The sequence below is a fragment of the Haemorhous mexicanus genome, chromosome 15, assembly GCF_027477595.1.
Source record: "Haemorhous mexicanus isolate bHaeMex1 chromosome 15, bHaeMex1.pri, whole genome shotgun sequence".
NCBI classification, from domain to species: Eukaryota; Metazoa; Chordata; class Aves; order Passeriformes; family Fringillidae; genus Haemorhous; species Haemorhous mexicanus.
This window is the reverse complement of record NC_082355.1, coordinates 11,574,437-11,592,542: the sequence shown is the minus strand read 5'-3', so window position 1 is coordinate 11,592,542 and position 18,106 is coordinate 11,574,437. Positions and strand designations below refer to the sequence as shown.

At 35.6% G+C, this 18,106-nt stretch overlaps 1 protein-coding gene across 4 annotated transcripts in view; it reads left to right on the top strand.

The window, feature by feature from the left end:
* The window catches only part of GABRB2 (gamma-aminobutyric acid type A receptor subunit beta2), a 144,428-nt gene that overhangs the window by 30,996 nt on the left and 95,326 nt on the right, over positions 1-18,106 (top strand). For all 4 annotated transcript variants that reach the window (XM_059859810.1, XM_059859811.1, XM_059859809.1 and 1 more), the window contains one exon: positions 16,710-16,930. In XM_059859810.1, coding sequence (XP_059715793.1) covers positions 16,710-16,930 — 221 coding nt within the window. The remainder of the gene's footprint in view (positions 1-16,709; positions 16,931-18,106) is intronic.

Below are 18,106 nucleotides of genomic sequence, written 5' to 3'. Positions count from 1 at the left end.
TTGAAATTCCCAATTAACCCTTCTACATGTGACATGATTAACTTATATTGCTATGCAATATAGGTATTTATAAAATATCTGAGTTACTGAGAGTGCCCTGGAGGAGGATGGCCTGTGAAGAGACAGCAGCACTCAGCTGTATATTTTAAACCAAAAGATTCACAGATGAATTAAGAGGTGCTTTCCAGCATTATTGGCTCCAGATACAATTTGGGTTTGACCTGTGGATTTGGATCTGGGTTTCAGCATGATTACTGCTGACACCAGAATGGACAGGCACCTACACTGCTGCTAGAGACCTCAACAACCCACCTGTGTCTTGTTCTGCTCTCCCCACTCCTGTGGCAGGGCTGGTGCTGCACTGCCTGGAAATCATCTGCTCATGTCAAAGAGAGCTCTTGGCTGCATAGTCCAAGTGCTGGCCCATTTACTCTGAACAAAACCATCATCTGTATGGTACCTGAATTTTTCATGATAGAGTTTTAGGAAAGCAATGAAAAGGAATTCATCTGGGTATTTTTAATCTGCTACGTTAAGTATTTAGCTGTATGTGAAAATGTTCACTTAATGTATTTCAAGTCATGTGCACCCATGTAAGTGTGGATAAGATCATTGGCTTTCCTGTCAATTCTTGATGAGAAGTAGTAGATGGAGATTTAAAAATAGGATTTCCTTGGGGTTGGTACAACAAGGTGTGGTAACTTCACCACAAGCCTCATGCACTTACATGCCACCTATTGTTTCACACTTTCTGTTGAGCTGATCTTAGGAAGTTAATTACTATTTAGTGACATTATAAAGTGATCTTAAAACTGCAAATTAATAGAATTACTGTGATCTACAGTGCTTCTGATAGTGCCCTCAGATGTTGAGGTAGATCTTTAAGACACAAGTCACTGAAGTTCAGGAGAAAATAACAAGTTTTGATTTTTTTTTCTTCTTTCTTAGTTTATTTCCTTTTCTCTTTTTGATTAGGAATGGCAATTGGAATAATTCACTGCTGATTGTATGATGGCACATTGTCCTAAGCTGAACATTTTCCATAAACATTTCTTCCATAAGTAATTTTAACTTATGTCAAATACTTATGATTCATCCTCTTATCACTTACAAAAAAGAACTTTTAGTCTTCCATCTGTTTCTCCTTAATTTTCAGCTTTATTATACAAGCAATTACAATTTTCATCTTCTAAAAAATTCACTACACAGTTCATTTCCGACAGAAGGTAAATGAATAAAAATTTGTTTTCTTTAGTATTAGCCTGTCTGTTTTCTATGCTTGGCTGGCAGCCCAGAATATTGGATTTCAATATTCAGGTTTTAAAATGTGACTTTTAATGTTAATAATAGATAATATGTGTGGATATTGTGTAAATTATCCAGTGGTTAAAATCTGAATCCTCTTTAACCCTTCTTTTTTTTTTCTTTTCTTTGTTTTCTGGTTATTTCTAAGCAGAATAGTTAATTATACTGAACTAATATGAATGTTAAAAATTGCTATTGTGCTACAAATAAGCATGAAGTAATGAATAGATTGAGGTATCCCTATTAAGTAGGAATTTCCTGCGAGATTGTGCTGTTCTTGAACATAGAAATTAAAAAATAACTTCTAAATAGCAGCTTTTCCCAGCTCACTCACTGCAGTTGTTGTATTGTCATGTTGTAAAGTCATGAGAACCCATCTGTTGTGGTACTAAAGTGTCATGATATCCTTAAGAGTGATACTCAGTAATTTAGTACTTCTGTTTGGTTGTAACTTCGTCTGGGTAGAAGAGAAGGTTAAATTTTAAATACGTGATGTGATCATAAAAGTTAAGGTCTGTGATATGGAGGGGTACATTTTTGATACCATCCAAAGACTTATTTACAATTATATATTTTTATATAGCAGAGTGCAGAGGGAATTTTTTTCTTGCTAAGAAAAATTAAAGAAGTTCAGGGCCGTGTAGTTTTTTTTTATTTTTATTTCCGTTTGACTCAAAGGAACCAGACTTAGTAAGGATTTAGAATAAACAGACTAGGGAATAAAAAATGTATTTTCTGTTTATTTAACTGATTAATGGGTACATTTTTTACAAAGTATGATAGCAATGTAAATTAAAAAAAAGTAAATGAAATAAAGTACAAAAAGGCTTTTCTTGCACCCTGATCTAGAGAAATAAGGATCCAGATAAAACCATTTTTAAGTGGCTCACATATATCTCCAGTTCTGAGAGGCTCAGAGTTGTCACTGTCTGCATCAAAAATCCATGGAAGTTTTGTTTGGGTTTTTTTTCCAAAGCCCTATTCTCAAGTGAATCCATTATTTCACTAGGTGCAGGATTAGCAGACATGTGAACCTTCTTGCCTAAAATCTCTGATCCTGCATGAAACTGAAAGAGAGATCTGATTTTGTGTGAATTTACCTGGTTTGTATTGTTTGGTACCAGGGATTTTTTTGAATTTTTTTTTTTTTTTTGAGACTCTTCACAGTATTGATTTGATAAAGTGCTCCTTTGTAAAACCCCAAATATACTTAGCTTTAAGCACTTAATATTTTCCTCAGGATAGGTGCTTTTTTTTTTATAGGTGGTGCTATTATTAGGTGCTTTACTGTTATAAAGGTACTATTTATTTATTTATTTTCTATTTGTGCAGATTTTGCTATAATTAATTTTAGGTTTTTTTTTTTTTATTTAATCTAAAGAGTCTTCAATTCTCCCAGGCTCAGAGAGCATCTCCAGCTGTAAATATTCCTTGCTGAATAGCTGAAACAAGCAGACACTAAATTCATGTTTCAGTGAGTTCCTAAATAATTGTGTGTGAGATGGCATGCATTCCAAGTGTAATTGGTTAATTGTGAGCTGCTGTAGATAATCATGTTATGCCGTAGGCCAGCTGAGGTCTAGCCTGACTTTTTGAACACTGCAGAGATGAGGAGATAATTTGAGAGGAGTACTTAATTGTAATATTTGGTGACATTAATCACAAGTTGTCTAATACAAGAAATGAAGCAATTAATTTAGGGTGTGCTTGTCTCAAAGTGGTCATGGAACAGCCCAGGTTGGGAAGGACCTCAAAAGATCGTAGGTACTTGTTTATATTCCCTGTTCTTCCATCTTCACACACACTGAGGGGGAAAAAAAACCCAAAAAAACCACCACCAAACAAACAAAAAAACTGCCAAATTGTGCACCAGTTTTGTAGATAAGACCATGAAGTCTGGGCAATATTTTCATTAGTGAAATCACTGCTAATGCAACATCCTGTAGTGTTCAGGAGGAGACCCTGGTACAGGTAATGAAGAAATGTTTGATGGAGTAACACAATAAAAACAAACAGTAAAAAACTTGCATTAATCTAGAGCAGAACTTCAAACGAAGTTAAATGCAAATGGGGACAAAAAATGAGCTACTTGGAGTAGAATCAATAAAGGCATTTTTGGGAGGAGTAAGTGTAAGTGCTGGTTCTGGAATGCTGTTTGTAATGAATGCCTACTGTTTGTTTGAAGATTTTTGCTTAACTTTAGGATTGGCTTAGGTACTGGGATAACAGAGCCATGAGAAAACATAAATACCTGTTTATAACAGGAAGATCTATTCAATAGGATTTTCAAAATCCTTTATGTGTTTATGATTCAAACTGGTGTTTGAAAACATGGGTTATTCTCATAGTGTTTTTTTATCTTTTAAGTCAAAACAAAAAATAGTTTCCTAAATGCTAACAATTTTTAGTCATTTTGTTGATTTAATTCACGTCTGTATGTCCTCTCTTTGTACTTAAATTGATTTTTAGACTTTTGGGAAGAAAGAATATTGTTAGAAGTATATAACACCAGTACCTTTTTACTAGCATGATTCCTTTTTTTAAGATCTACAACCCTTAGCTAATTTACTCTGTATGTTACTTATTATAATGAACTGAGATATAACAATTATTTCAGGAAAGCACTACAAACAACATAGAGAACTGTGGGTAGAATTCCAATATACCAATCTCATTTGCCAAACAAAGTTTCTGATACATTTATACCTTTAATTTAAACACCCTTAGGTATGGAAATCTTGTCTCAAAATAATTGTACAGCTATTCTCTGTTCCTTAAGAACAGGGCAGATGGGGCAGTACTTAGCAATTTACTTTTTAAAAATTATTCTGAGCTGCGTTTCCTTTCTTTTCTATTTTTTTCCACAACAAAGTAGGTTTCAAGTTTCCTAGTGGCTGGTTATGGATTAGTGGAAACAATAACACAAAAAACCCCAAGCCCTGCCTGTAAAAACAAAGGATTTCTTATCCGTGGTACTGGTATCAAATTTGGGTTCTGTTGTGTTTGCTTATAAATGTGGATCTGAATGCTTCCTCATTTTCCCTGTGACTTTCTGGGAAAGGTGGTGATCAGAATTCAAGAATAGAGTGTTTATAAGCAAAGCTCAGTAGGTAAAAAAAGTGTAGTGTGTCATGCTGGGATGTTAGAGCTTACTTTCTTTCTTGCTTACTTAATGGGAGGGAGGAAAATGAGGAAGAGAAAGGCTGTTTCACAGGAGTCAGTTATCTCTTTCTGACAAGTGCATTACTGAGGAACTTACTTTTTAAAATTGAACAAAATCATTCTTAATGAGAAAATTTTATAGAACTTCTACTTCCTTTGGATGTGATGGAGAATGCATCTCAAAGAAGAGTTTCTTTAAAAAAAATCCTAAATTTCAAGTAGTCTGTAGCAATATAAGAATATGTTGTAAAGCACTTTCCTGACTCTTGAGACAGGAAGCATGCTGTTATCTTAGGAGAGTAGATGTGTCATCAATCAAACCAGTGAACTGCTGTATAAGTGCATTTCATGCATGAATTAACCAGCTGCTAGCCAGTAGATATCAAATCGATGTGTGCTGCTTCCCAGCTAATATGGGATGTGCTCAAGCAGAAATACTATACCCAGCACATGAGGTCATGGCTACAAATATATGAGCTGCTGGAGGTTTTGCTTGTCTAGCACCTGCTAAAGCCCTGCACTAATTTACTATGGTTTAATAATTTGAGAGAAAAAGCAAAGCATTTCAGCTCATGTCTTTTTGAACCTATTATGAATAACTTATTTAACAAAATCTTTATTGTGAAGGTAGAAAATCCAGTGTTACAAATTCATCAGGACTGATGAAGCTGCCAGGAGATGAGTCATTGTTTTCAGGACTATCTCAGTGGAGTCATAACAGAGCTTTTTTGATTATTTTTTGTGTCTTTGTATGTTTGATTTGTTTTTTATTTTAGTTTCTCTCCAAATTTCTTATAGTAGGACTGCAAAATATGTTCGATATCTTCTGACCATTGGAGGGAAAGGGAAATAATGGTTCTGTCATAAACAGGGATTGAAACTCTTTTGCCAGGTCATCTTGTGAATGAAAACTTCTTTTGTGTAAGCTTTAAGGAATATTTTATTAGTTTCTCCTGCAAATTTAGTGTTTGTTTCTGATCCATGGATTAGTTGGTTTCCATATCTTTATCAAATTTTTGAGAGTTTTTAATGGAAGAATTGACAGGTTTTAAGTTGGAATATGTCCTTAGACTTCTTTATAACAGAGCTCATTGTTGTGGTTAATTTTGATTTATTTCCAAATATATAAAGATGTGAGAATGATAATCCAATTCCACATGTCAAAAAAGGAACCAAATGCATTGCATTCTTTTACCTGTGAAAAAATGACTACTGCTTTTGGAAGCACTGGTTTAGGGTTCCTTCAGCTGTGAAGAAAAAGCAAAACACTTTCTCAAGGGGTTCTGAAGTGTTCATAGAGTTCTTAGGCATTTCATTTTCCAGAAATTTCAATGAATGTCAAGTATGTGAAGTAGAGAGAAGGAAGGAAAGATTGTCTCCAGACTGCTGGTTTGGATGTCCAGATGGAAAGAATGATGTCAAGCTGAGTCCCAGCAGGTTGTGTACATGCCTTCCAGTAAGAGTAGCTGGAGGGAACTGCTGTGGAAGTTGAAAGTTTGCTCTGTGCAAGATCTTAAAATTGCTTAAAACCCATCCATGTGGCTGCCAAGTTAAATACATTTAAAGTACAATTATAATGAAGCAGCTTAGTTTAAAATGTGATCTGTATTTCCTGAATAATTTCCTGATGCACTTATATGGGTATTTGCTAGAAGGGCTAAAAAGCATGGAACCAGTAATATATTTATTGTCATTTCCCCGACAAGCAGTCTGACCAGGGGTTGGGGGGGAGAGTATGGCATCCTTATTTATCCTTTTTTTTGTGAAAATAGGCTGGATTTGTATTAATGCCAAGTAAAAAATACTTTCCATGCCATTTCCATTAACCATATCCTTTCCTTGGAAAAAGGTTCCCTTGGGTCTTGTTCTTGACCTTTCCAGCAGTAAGAGCAGTTACTTCCACTCAGTGCCTGAAATACAAGGCTAACTTGAGCCCTGGAAGAAATAGTGAACCACAAAGGAGGTGACAAATTTTGAAGGTGGAGATGAGGTATTTAATCAGACACAAATAAATAAATCCATTTGGTAGTAAAGGATGCCAAATTTTTTTTTTACTTTTTTGATTCTTGGAGTATATTTCTGAACTGATAGTACAAGGGTAGAGACATTATTAGCTCTTGATGAAAAGATAGCTTCAGTCTGATAAAATATAATAAGGATTGTTTACAAAGTATCTATTAACAGTGTTGAAAGTGGGAATAAATAATTTAATTGCATCGGAAGTTCTTTGGTACAGAAGGAAACCTTGAAGATTATGAGAGAGAACAAAAAAAGGCAAAAATCATGTACTGTATAGGAACAGGGAATATTTTTATGAGGAATTGTTGGTGCCAGTTGAAGCATATAGGAAATAGTGAACAATGGCTGCATTCAAAACCTCAGTGGTAACTGAATCCTGTTGATTTCTAAGTGTCTCAAATAGTAGTGAGATTAAAGAGTGGAGGCAATTGCTGAGAAAATGACACAAAAAGACTGAAATAATAATACACTAAACAGAACAGAACAAAGTGGTGGTGTGCAGTGGCTCTAAAAATCAGACAGTGGTGATTTTGAATCAAACTGAAATGAAGTTGCAGTCAGTGCTAGATTAGGGTGACCATCCTGATTTTTCCTTTTGGAAAGATAGGGAGCTTCTTTCTAAATGCAAGTAATAGTTTCATTGCTATTAAAGTTTTGTTCTAATCCCTTTCCAAGAGGTTTGAAAGCCCTGAGCAACTTGGTCTGACCTCACAGTAGATCTTGATTTGAGTGTGAGGTTGAACTGGAGGAAAATACACCTTTGTTACAGGGGCACTTGTAATGAAATTTTTGCTGTGAGATATTCCAATAGGTTTTGGCTTCGCTGAGCCAGGAACAATTTAGAGTATAATTAATTACTATTAAAAATGCAAAATTTTTTTCCACCTGTGGGGGTTTTTTTTCAGATTTTTTTCCTAGAGCATAATCATAATAATTTTTCTTTCATCTGAATACATCATTTTTTCTCCTGCAGTGTCTCAACTGAGTGTATTCTCTTTGCTGAAGGGTTGTGCTGTCATGCAAATTGGACCTTCTACCAGCTTCCACAGGCTTGTCATCACTGAAAGAAATGATATGTATTATAATAAATTGTCATTTTACTTCAGTGCTGCCAGTTCTCTGCAGTGCCTGACATTTTTGAGGGGAAACAGTCTGTCATATCTTGGGCTTCAGGGAGGAGAGCTTTAAAATACAGGGAAAGGTCTAGGTGACATGACACTATTGGCTTTTTTTTTTTTTTCATCCTCACGCTCTTCACTGTTCTGATTTCATTAAATCTGTACACAAGGTTGCAGTGTGCAAGAGATGATTGGCTGAGGAGGGGCTGAATCAGGGTGGTTTGTCTGTTCCCACAAGACTGATGTGCCAACAGGGAGGAAGCACATCAGTTCGCAATGCAGCCTCTGGCATATTGCACCAAGATTCAGAAACACTTCTGGGGAGATTTGTGCTCTCCAGAGCACTTTGCTCCCTTCAAGGTGTCAGTTTGTTACTGCTGGATTAATGAACCGTTTTAGAGAGCTGGGAGTCAGCAGGGCAGAGGATGAAGGGTTGTGGAATGTGACAGTGTTTAACAGGAGGGAACTGCTGCTGGTGCTCCTCATGGGACTGGGGAGTGGCATGAGAAAACTGCCAGGTCACCCTTGCCTAGAAACAGCTCTGCTGCTGTTTCCAAAGTGCATGTGTTTGACAAAGATTTGGAAGAGAAAGAAAAAAAAAAAAAAAAAACAAACAAATCACAAAAATGCCAAGAAAATCAGCATAAAGATCTACAGTGGTTAGTAGTAGTAGTATGTGAGAAAATGTACGCGTACAGACAGAGAGAGAAGGACTCTGAGCTCATTTAGAAGAAAAATAAAGCAAAAAATATACTCAAGAAATATCATGCACAGACCTGGATGGTTTTGTCCTATAAATTTGTGTGAAGTATCAGCGGCTTTTAGAGACTGTAATAAGCTAAAGAAATAAATTAGTGTGGTTTTGTTTGTTATTCTGCACATTATTCAAGGGAATATTATGTATCCCATTGTTTTTGTAATTCTGCCATGAACTATCCAAAATGTTTTGGATTATTTTATAAATATTTTCCTTCAACTCATGCTCTCTCACTCACTGCCTCTCTCTTAGATCAGTATTCTCTGTGATTGTTCCTTAATCTGTGTAAACCTTTTTTTGAGGTGATCTTAAAATATGCTTTAAAATTTAAATTTTTAAGAAATATATCCTTGATCCAGTTTTAGAAGTGTTACAAATATAAGATAATCATAGCTACTTTGACAAAACTGTGTAGTAGCTGAGCCCGTATCTTGCTGAAGGATACTCCAAGTCAGAAGGGAAAATGTGACTGTGTTCAGTGGCAAGGAACATCCCAGAAAGCAATTAATTCATTAATTAATAATTTATTTATATATCCAACTCTTTGTTTAGGGCAACAATGAGAAAAGTACCCTGATTTTGTCCACTTTCCCAGTGCTGTTATAACAGGGGTTTATTAACTGTTGGTTACCCACAATTTCAGTTAAATTTTGAAAAAATTATGGAACTGTCCAGCTTGATTAGCAATTTCACTCTGATTCCTCCTAAAAATCTGACTTGATACTTTCATCTGAGCTTCTCTACTCTCTCCTTAATTTTTATCATTAAAATTAAGGTGATGTTCAGTAACTGCATCATGCCAGGACTGCTCATTTTGGCTCAGCATTGATAATATTCATATGTGCTCCTTCTTTCCTACAGAGCTGTTTGTCTTGCAGTGAGGCTATCTGGGATGTTGGCTTTGGCCCTCTTAATCAAAAGGGAATCTTCACGTAGATTGATAAGATTTTCTGTATCTAAATCTCACAGTTATTACATCACAAGCAAAGCAAAATTAAGCAAAATTAAAAGTGTTCTCACTTGTGAAAGAGTTCTTCTAAGGAAAATATCAAAGGCCAGAAAGCTGAGGTGAAAACCCGCTTAAATTGTTCAGAAACTCTGTGATACAGAGAGACTGTGATGTAGGTTGGACAAGCCAGGGGTAGCAGTATTGCCAGAATAGAAAAATTACTTTGAACATTTCTAGGAAAATGAAGAGTAAACATATATACGTTTTCTTGAGTGTGTCTGTTTCTTGTAGAAACTTCTCCATTGCTAACTGAGGAGGCAGCTGGCTTTTTACCTGAATGGAAATATTAGAAAATTAATCTGTTTTAAAGCAAACTAAACGGAGCAAAGTAAATTCTTTTGCCTACAAAAATGATCCAATAAAATATTTATATAATTTTCCTTTTCAAGAAGGAAGTGCATCCTCAGGCAGCCCAATTAAATGAAAGCACAGAAGGGAAATATTTTTATTAGAGCACTGCATTTCTCAACACCACTAAGCATAAAACTTCAGTCTGAAGCTGAGATATTCAAATTTTTGACAGGTATTTCTTTTAATTTTTTAATATTGAAACTAAAGTTACACTTTTAATTGAGATAACTTTGTGGCTTGATTCGGTATTAAGCTTGTGATTGAAAATTTACAGATTGTTACATAACCTTTTAGATGTGGAAAGGCACAAGGAGCTATGTAGTGTAATAACAGGACTATTAGTGGCACTTTTGCCATTGGGGTCTCCATGCCTCCATGCAGTGACAGCTCCTTGATTGAAGGAAGCAAGGCTATGCTCATAAATAAATAAGTTCTGGGAATATTTATTCATTTTCATAAGTGTCCTTGAAAAATTTTGCAAAATATTTATCTTGAAAATAATTATTATGAGCTTTAGAGTAACACCTGTTGGTTTTAGTGCTAATTTAGTACGTCTTTCAGAAGTTAATTGCAAGGATCTGGAGCAGCATTAACTTGCAGTTCTTTCAGTCTCTGAATGAATTCTTAAGGCTTTGTTTGTGAAGGAACTTAGGAAACTGTAAAGCATAAGGGAAAAGAGCCCTTATTCAAATGTTATGCCAGTTCAGTTCTGCATCTAGGTAAAACTTGAATTCTTAGATTTAAGCCAGAGTTCATCTATCAATAGCTCTATTCTTACCTTGGAATTCCTCCCTCTGTCCCCCTCTCCCCCTAAATGTATCAGACACTCAGGGCTCTGGTTGTTGTTTCTATTTTTTCACTTTTGAGTCTTTTCTGCAAAACAATATCTTAGGCCACCATCTGCTCACACCAACCTTTCAGCTGGATTTCCAGTTCTTCTTAACCACAAGTTTATTTCCACTCTACTTAATGATTATTATGAATTTTTTGTTCTTTAGTATTTTCAACAAAATACTCTTTTGTAAGGCAGTTATATAGTAGGCTATAATAGAAAGCAATGTCAGGATGATTTATGTTGAAGGTACTTACCTTTCTGAAGATCTGTGGAACTGTACAATTACATAGGCAGTGATCTGTGAGCTCTGGGAAATAACTTGGGATACACAAGTAAAGAAAACTTTGAAATTCAAATATAAATAAACTTTTTGATGTTTCTTGTGGCCTAAAATATTTTCTTTTACTTCAAAGACACGACTAAATAATAATTTTGTCTGAGGCAGAAAACTGCTGTTTTCAAAACTTCTTTTAAGTGAGAATAGTTGCATTTATTCATTGTACTCTGAATTTGCTTTATTCATCTGAGACTCCTGCTGTATCAGGATGATGAGATCCTTTAGAAGAGAGCAATCTCGGGATCTCAGACATGTGACTCTCTGAACCAAGCAGCAGTTAGATTACACTTTTCACTCCAGGTTCACTTTAATCAATCTTCCTCTTATTATCAGGAGACAGCAAGCCAGAGAGAGCTGGAGCTGCTGTGGCAGAAGCTCATTGCTTCTTGCTTGCAGTGATGAGCAGATTGCTGGCTCAGGAGAAGTGCACTGTCATGCTTCAGTCTGGTGACCTGTCAGAAATGAAATTCAAGTGTCACAGAGTCTTGCTCAGCTAATTAAGGTTGCAGGACACTTATCAGCCAGAACTGCTTTATTTCACTTCATTAGTGCATGAATCCTTTGCAGGGTGAGGCTGTGCCATTACCTAAATCACCATGGAGAAGCATAAATATAAATATTATCAATATTGGCTACCCTCAGGAGGCACAGATTCATGCTCTTGATCCTGAAAACCTACAGTCTCTTACTTCAGATTTCATATAATCAGGGTCAGAACTTTCCTGCTGAGGAATCAAGCTCTGCTGACACTCCTTTGGCTTTCATACCCAAGTCTCTTGCTTGATTCTCTAACACTGCTTTTCTGAGAGCTGTGGTGGGAGATAAGCAGCCCATTTTTGCTGCTTTGCTCAGCTCACAAATGAGAAGGCTGATGTATAATTCCAGGAGAGTTGCAGCAAAATAAATGGTAAGCTTGGTGTTGGGATCTTCTTTTTGGAAAGACCATGAATTTGTGAAGATGTAATTCCCATCAAGGAAAAGTCCCCTAGTAAGATTTAGGAGACTCAGTCAAATACAAGTGTTTCACAGATTTAAAGCCAGCTTGGAAAGTTGGATTTGATAGAGAGAATTCAGCCTGAGTTCTGTGTAAGGTTCCTGATGTCATTGTTTGTGGCTTTTTTATTTGTTTTGAGGACTTATTTTTAAAAATTATTTTGAAGTAAAGATTTACAGAATGTGAAAAATACTTTTTTTGAAAGGGCATATGACTATTTTGGCATTTCTTTGGTATCATCCATTCCTTCAATCATTCTTTCTACTTTTATATGTCACTTTGTGCACCTTGGGGTGTCTCCAGCATTACGAAGACTTTTTACATTATTTTTCTCAGTGAGAGATTGAGATAGATAATTTTGAATCAAACATGTTGTAGTGGTTGGTTTTAAATAAAAAGAAGATTGAAAGGATTGTCAATCAGCACTTTTAAATGTTATCAACAAACAGTTTTTTAAATGTAATGTTAAATAAATATAGTGCTCAGGCAATATCTTCAGCTTCAAGCATTTTCAGATGGAAATTTTGTTTCAAAATAGCCATATGTGGAAATGTAGTAAAGCATTTTTGTAAATTAGTAATAACCAGGAATGTTATGAGGAGTGGACTTAAGCCAAACCACAAATGAGTTCTCCATTCATTACTGCAGAGCAATGATTAACAGCTTCTTCAACTTCACTCTTATACTTGTTTACAATATACAGAATGTATATTGTATACATTAGCTATTGTATATTTCTTCTGCTTATTTTTTTCTCCTCTGAAGTTTCCTGCCTTTATTCTTCCAGCGTTTCAGTAGCTGTTTTCTAGCCTTGTTAATACAAGTGTTGGTTACAATTTTAAGCTGCAGTGTGAATCAGTCCTGATTTGTGTAATGCAGAAGAAGGAGCTATATTTTAAATGTGTTTTCTCACATTGGACCCTATTATTATGCTTTGGAAAAATTTACATCTGGTTGAGTCTTTTGCATTAGACACCCACTGTCATTGTGAATATTTATGACCTCTGTTTCCTTTTTTGCCTTGATCCTTTTTCCAATATAAAAAGAGAACCATCAATATGTCAGTTCTTGGCCCATGGGTAGGTTTAGCCAAGGCCTGTGTTCTAATCTTTTTAAACTAATAGTAGGCCCAAACTGATTTTTCTGCTTTTTTTTTTTTTTTTTTTTTTGCTTAAACATTTATCTGAGAGCATGAATGAAATGTGAGAATATAAATAAGAATGCCAGTATTCAGATTTGATGCTTTCCTGTCCAGTATCTTCTGTTTCATAATTGAAATTGATGGCCATTCACTGACACCATGTCTATCTGTAATACTTCTATTTATCTAAATACTCAATGTATTTTAAATTATTTAATCCTCCGTGTATTTACACTTCCAGCAGCTAAAATGTTTGCAGGCAACCACTGCACAGAGTTAATGTGCAGAATAAAAGTTACTCATGAATATGCTAATACTAATGAAACTGTTTGATACTTTTTTATTCATATGGAAAATTATGCATAAACAGTAATTTTGTCTTATATTTGCTGCTCTTTTGTTCGTTGTATGAAATAAAGAAGAGGGAAAGTGGGAAGGTGAGGTGAGGAAAAGAGGAGCTTTCTTTGATCACAATAGAATGGGGGGTAATGATCCATTTTCTGATGCCTCCATTTTTGCTCTGGACAGAACAAAAAAATTTATTAAATTTAAATCTAAGCAAGCAATGGAATAATAATGAAATAATTAAAATAATGAAACCTACAAAATTGATAATGTTTACAGAACATATGCTTGCTTCTTTATAGCATAGGTTTTTCTTGTAACTTTGTCAACACTAATACAGTTTTATACAGCTGTTCACGTCCAGGGCAAGTGAGGAACCTCTTTATTTCTATGGGAGAAATGTGGCTATGTGCTTATGCTGCAAACAGTCATTGCCTTTGCAGTTTGTGTCTGCAGTGGTTTACACTGACACCATCATCAGGAGCTTTGGGCTTGGAGTTCTCTCAGCTCATTAGAATTAGTCCCTTGTGCAAGGAAGGGAAATGAATTTGCTCCTGTTTCCTCTTCAAACTTATGCTGGTTCTAACAGTCCCATCCTGTGAATTTAAAAGGATGCTAAACCTTAACAAAATAAAATCATCCTTTACTTCTATTTCTCTACTTCTTTTGTGTGCCCTTCTTCCTTGAGACAAGATATTTACATGTTTGTTTTGATATCTATCCCTAGAATAGAGGGGAATGCCCATGTTCAGTGTTTTAACAGACTTTTTTCTTGTAGTATTCCTATTAGATGAGAGTGTTCTTAATGACATCATGTAAAGGGTCTTGGGATACTTTAGGGACATTTTGTACCTGCACACCTTTTTTGAATTACTCTTTCATTTGGGATTTTGAAAACAGATGCCTCTCTCCTTTCTAAGGAATAGATCACAGTTTATGTGACAGGTTTTGCTTTTTTCCTATCTTACCAATTTCACTTTGAAATATGTAGCTGGGAACATCTTTGTGTTTTTTAAAAATTATCATTGGAAATAAAAACCTAAATTCAAAAGCTTGTGAGAGTTTTATAACAATTTCCGAGGAGTTCTGTTTTGGCCATCAGAAACTCCAGTCACGTCTGAAAACTAGGGCCAACAGATGACAAATAATTTTTAGTCAGAACACCAGCTCTTTCTGGAACACAGTATGTTTGATTTTAAACTTCAGCCTGGTGACTTGGCTTTTCTTTCAGCAATGCCAGTGCTCCAAATTTACAGTTTTATGTAATTCACTTCTATGCAATGAACCATGTATGTTTAAGGTTTTTCCTCCTCTTCTTTTCCTCTTTTACTGAGGTGTAAAAAGGAAAGCATGTTCTATGCATTTATGCAGTTTATTAATACATGTAGGTTATTCCTTGGAATAGGAATAAAATGCAGCTTTCCAAGGATAATGGAGAATCAATTGCTATAGATCTTTACTTGATGATGTGATATATTAGTATAATAAAGACTAATAAATTTTCCTACTGGAGATTTTCTGATAGCTGCTATGAATCAAATCCTGCAGAACAGTGATGAAGCAGAACAGTGAAATTCTTCAGATGTAGGTGGAACGCTCTTGCAAGCTCATCTCCTCCTGACCCTGGGGAGGTGGGGAGAGATTTCAGATCATTGAAACTGATCAGATTGTAGAACAGCACCAGGAGAATATATTGGGTAGTTAAACAACTGTGGGAAGGCTTATTTGGTGTTTGCCTACTTGGATCCCTGCAGAGTGGCTGTTGTGTCACCTGGCCAAAGGTGCTGGGGTTCCAGGCATGGCCAGGGGTGCAGCAAGGGAAGGGGATTGACCTGGGACCAGTGCAGACAGGAGCACTGGAGGGACTGCAGTACCATCTGTAGTTTGTGTGGGGAAGGAGGACATGCAGTAACTCTTCACAGAACATGTGTTTTCCCCTGCTTCACTGAAAATTGAAGAGGCATTTTCAAGCCCATGTACATGGGCTCTTCTGGAGAGGGATGAGGCAAAAAATAAGAGCCTTTCCACCACTGAAATGCACATTTCTATAAAAAATATAGAATATACTGATTATTCTTCTTCTTCTTTATCCTGATTTTTCTGAGTGCACACTGTTCTGCAGAAGAGGCAGGGTCACTGTTTCAAGGTTCTGTGTCATTGCTTATGGAATTCTGCTGAAATAGCCTTAGTTCTCACAGGCCATCCCTAGTTCAAGGGTGGGTATTGTTGTAAAGAGAATAAATACAGCAACCCAATTTCAGTGATTTCCTACTGGGCTGTTCAATAGAACTGCAGAATAAGAAAAATTTATTTTTGTATTTTCTGAGACGTTCTGTAGAGTGTTCACATGTCAGACATCCTTTTAAATGAGAATGCTTGTAAAATACACTTGTGGCATATGCTTTTAAAGTAGTTCAGCAGGAAGATAAATTTTTCTTTTCCAGCTGTAATAAAAAATGCTTTAAATAGTTGACTCTCCTTTACAATATAAAACAGGGAATAAGAACTAATATTACCATTTATGCAAGTCTTTCTCCACAGGGTTGTTCTGAATATACTATTTGTACTATTTGTAGAGGGTTTTTTAGCATTGGCTAAATATAGTGATTATTCTGCATCTGGATAACAATTTTGATAAAGGTATAACCTTTGTAAATGAATTATTCTTTAAAAAATCAAGAGGTCAAAACATCTCTGAAGCACTGTACAGTGGTGGTATGCATCAAGACAACACAAGTCTTATAATACTGTGAATAATTACTGAGATGCTAATTGTGCTCTTTGAATTGTCCCCCTGAAGTAACCAGAGTTACTTCATCTGTAAAATTAAGACTAAGTATACGGCTTAGGAACCTTAAAAAATTCCCATTGGTTTCAGTGCCCAGGGGAAAGTTGACAGACTTTGAAGAAATTTTAATTTAGGGGAGTCTTTGGGTGGTGACTGCAACTTCAGAGACAGAAGGCTTGATCCAGAGCAATATTGAATACAGCAGAGACCTTGAATTAAAGTTGGGTCTCTGAATGTTCCTATTTCCTAGAACTCCCAGGCTTGTAAAGTGCTACAGGCTGTTAAATGTCTACAATTTTTTAAATTTTATTCTTAAATATTGAAGTGAGAACTTCTCAGCCATTCATAAAATTTAAATGCCCCATCTTCTTTGTGTTCTCACTGCCGTTATTAAGCGCATACAAGATGTTCAGTACCATAAAAATAAATTCTGAACAGAAATGTTTGCCTTTAGGAGCAGTCACAATGAATACATGTCTATTTGCATTGTCATTTTTTTGCATATGTATCTTTCAATGCATCCTTTTTTTGTTTTTTTCTGCTCACAGGACTATACCTTGACAATGTACTTCCAGCAAGCGTGGAGGGATAAGAGGCTGTCCTATAATGTAATACCTCTAAACCTTACCCTGGACAACAGAGTAGCTGATCAGCTCTGGGTGCCTGATACCTATTTCCTGAATGACAAGAAGTCATTTGTTCATGGTGTTACTGTGAAGAACAGAATGATTCGTCTGCATCCAGATGGAACAGTCCTTTATGGGCTCAGGTCAGTATGAACCATTTCTGAGTCTTCTGTCTCTTAATTTGAAACCATGATTGAAAAGCTAAAAATAAAAACCATTCCTTGCTCTTTTTTGTTTGTTTTTTAATGCTTTTAGTTTTATTTTTCTATTCTATATAACTGGTGATATTCCAGAAAAAAAACCCAAACTATTCTAAGCTCATATTTTAAATCTAAGAATTTTATTTTTATAGAAATCTTTGAGATAAACTGCCATTTTTAGTACAGCTCAGAGACTTGTATTAAGAACAGATAAAACTGTAAATATTATTTAGAATATTCATTCTGGATTAAAAGCCTAGTTTAGAACAGCTTCTTCAAAGGAATTGAAATATGAAATACAAAATGAGGATTAGAGGAGAAAACAGTAATGTATATGACAGCTGAACTGATAGTTTAACTGATATGCTTTGAAAATATTTTTGATTGAATATTAGATTGGTTTGTATGCTACCCAGATGAATCAGCTTTCTGATTTTCACCAAGATGAGGTGTGACTTGAAGTGTTTTACAGCCTGTTGTTCTGTATGACAGTATGGAGAGGGGTGACTGGGGAAATCAACAAAAGGGCTTCACTCTTGAGAAGCTCTGAAAACTTGGGAAATTGTCTGTTTAGTGATGTCAGCAGGATAAATTATTGCTGAGAAATGGATTTAAAAATATAACTGAAAAAGGTGACTGACAGTGCTGTGTGGGTAGGTAACAAAACAGCAGGAAAGCGTTGCCTGGGTTAACAACAGGAAATGCTGCAGAGCTGGGGATTGTATTTACCAAAGTTTGTTGTGTCCTGTTGTGTTTTCTGGGGGAGCAGTTCAGGCTCTGCCACTATGGCTGTGAGCAAGTCTGGAGTTGTTGTGATTGCTCACTGAACCAACAGATACTTGGTTCCTTGAAATGCTGCTGTAGTTTAAAGTGAAATATAAACCAGCCATGTAACAATATTTATAGTAATGGAGTGAGAGCCAGCCTAACAATGGTTTTGGTGTAGTTTTCAATTTAAGATTCTGAAATCATAATCTTTATTATTTTCTTCTAGAATAAATCAGGAATAAATATCAGATTTAATGTATTCAAAAATGCTAACTTTTTTTTGCTATTTTTGGCATTTTTTATTCTGAGTGCTTAAGCATCTGTAATAATTTCTGGTTTTTTAAAAGCTTG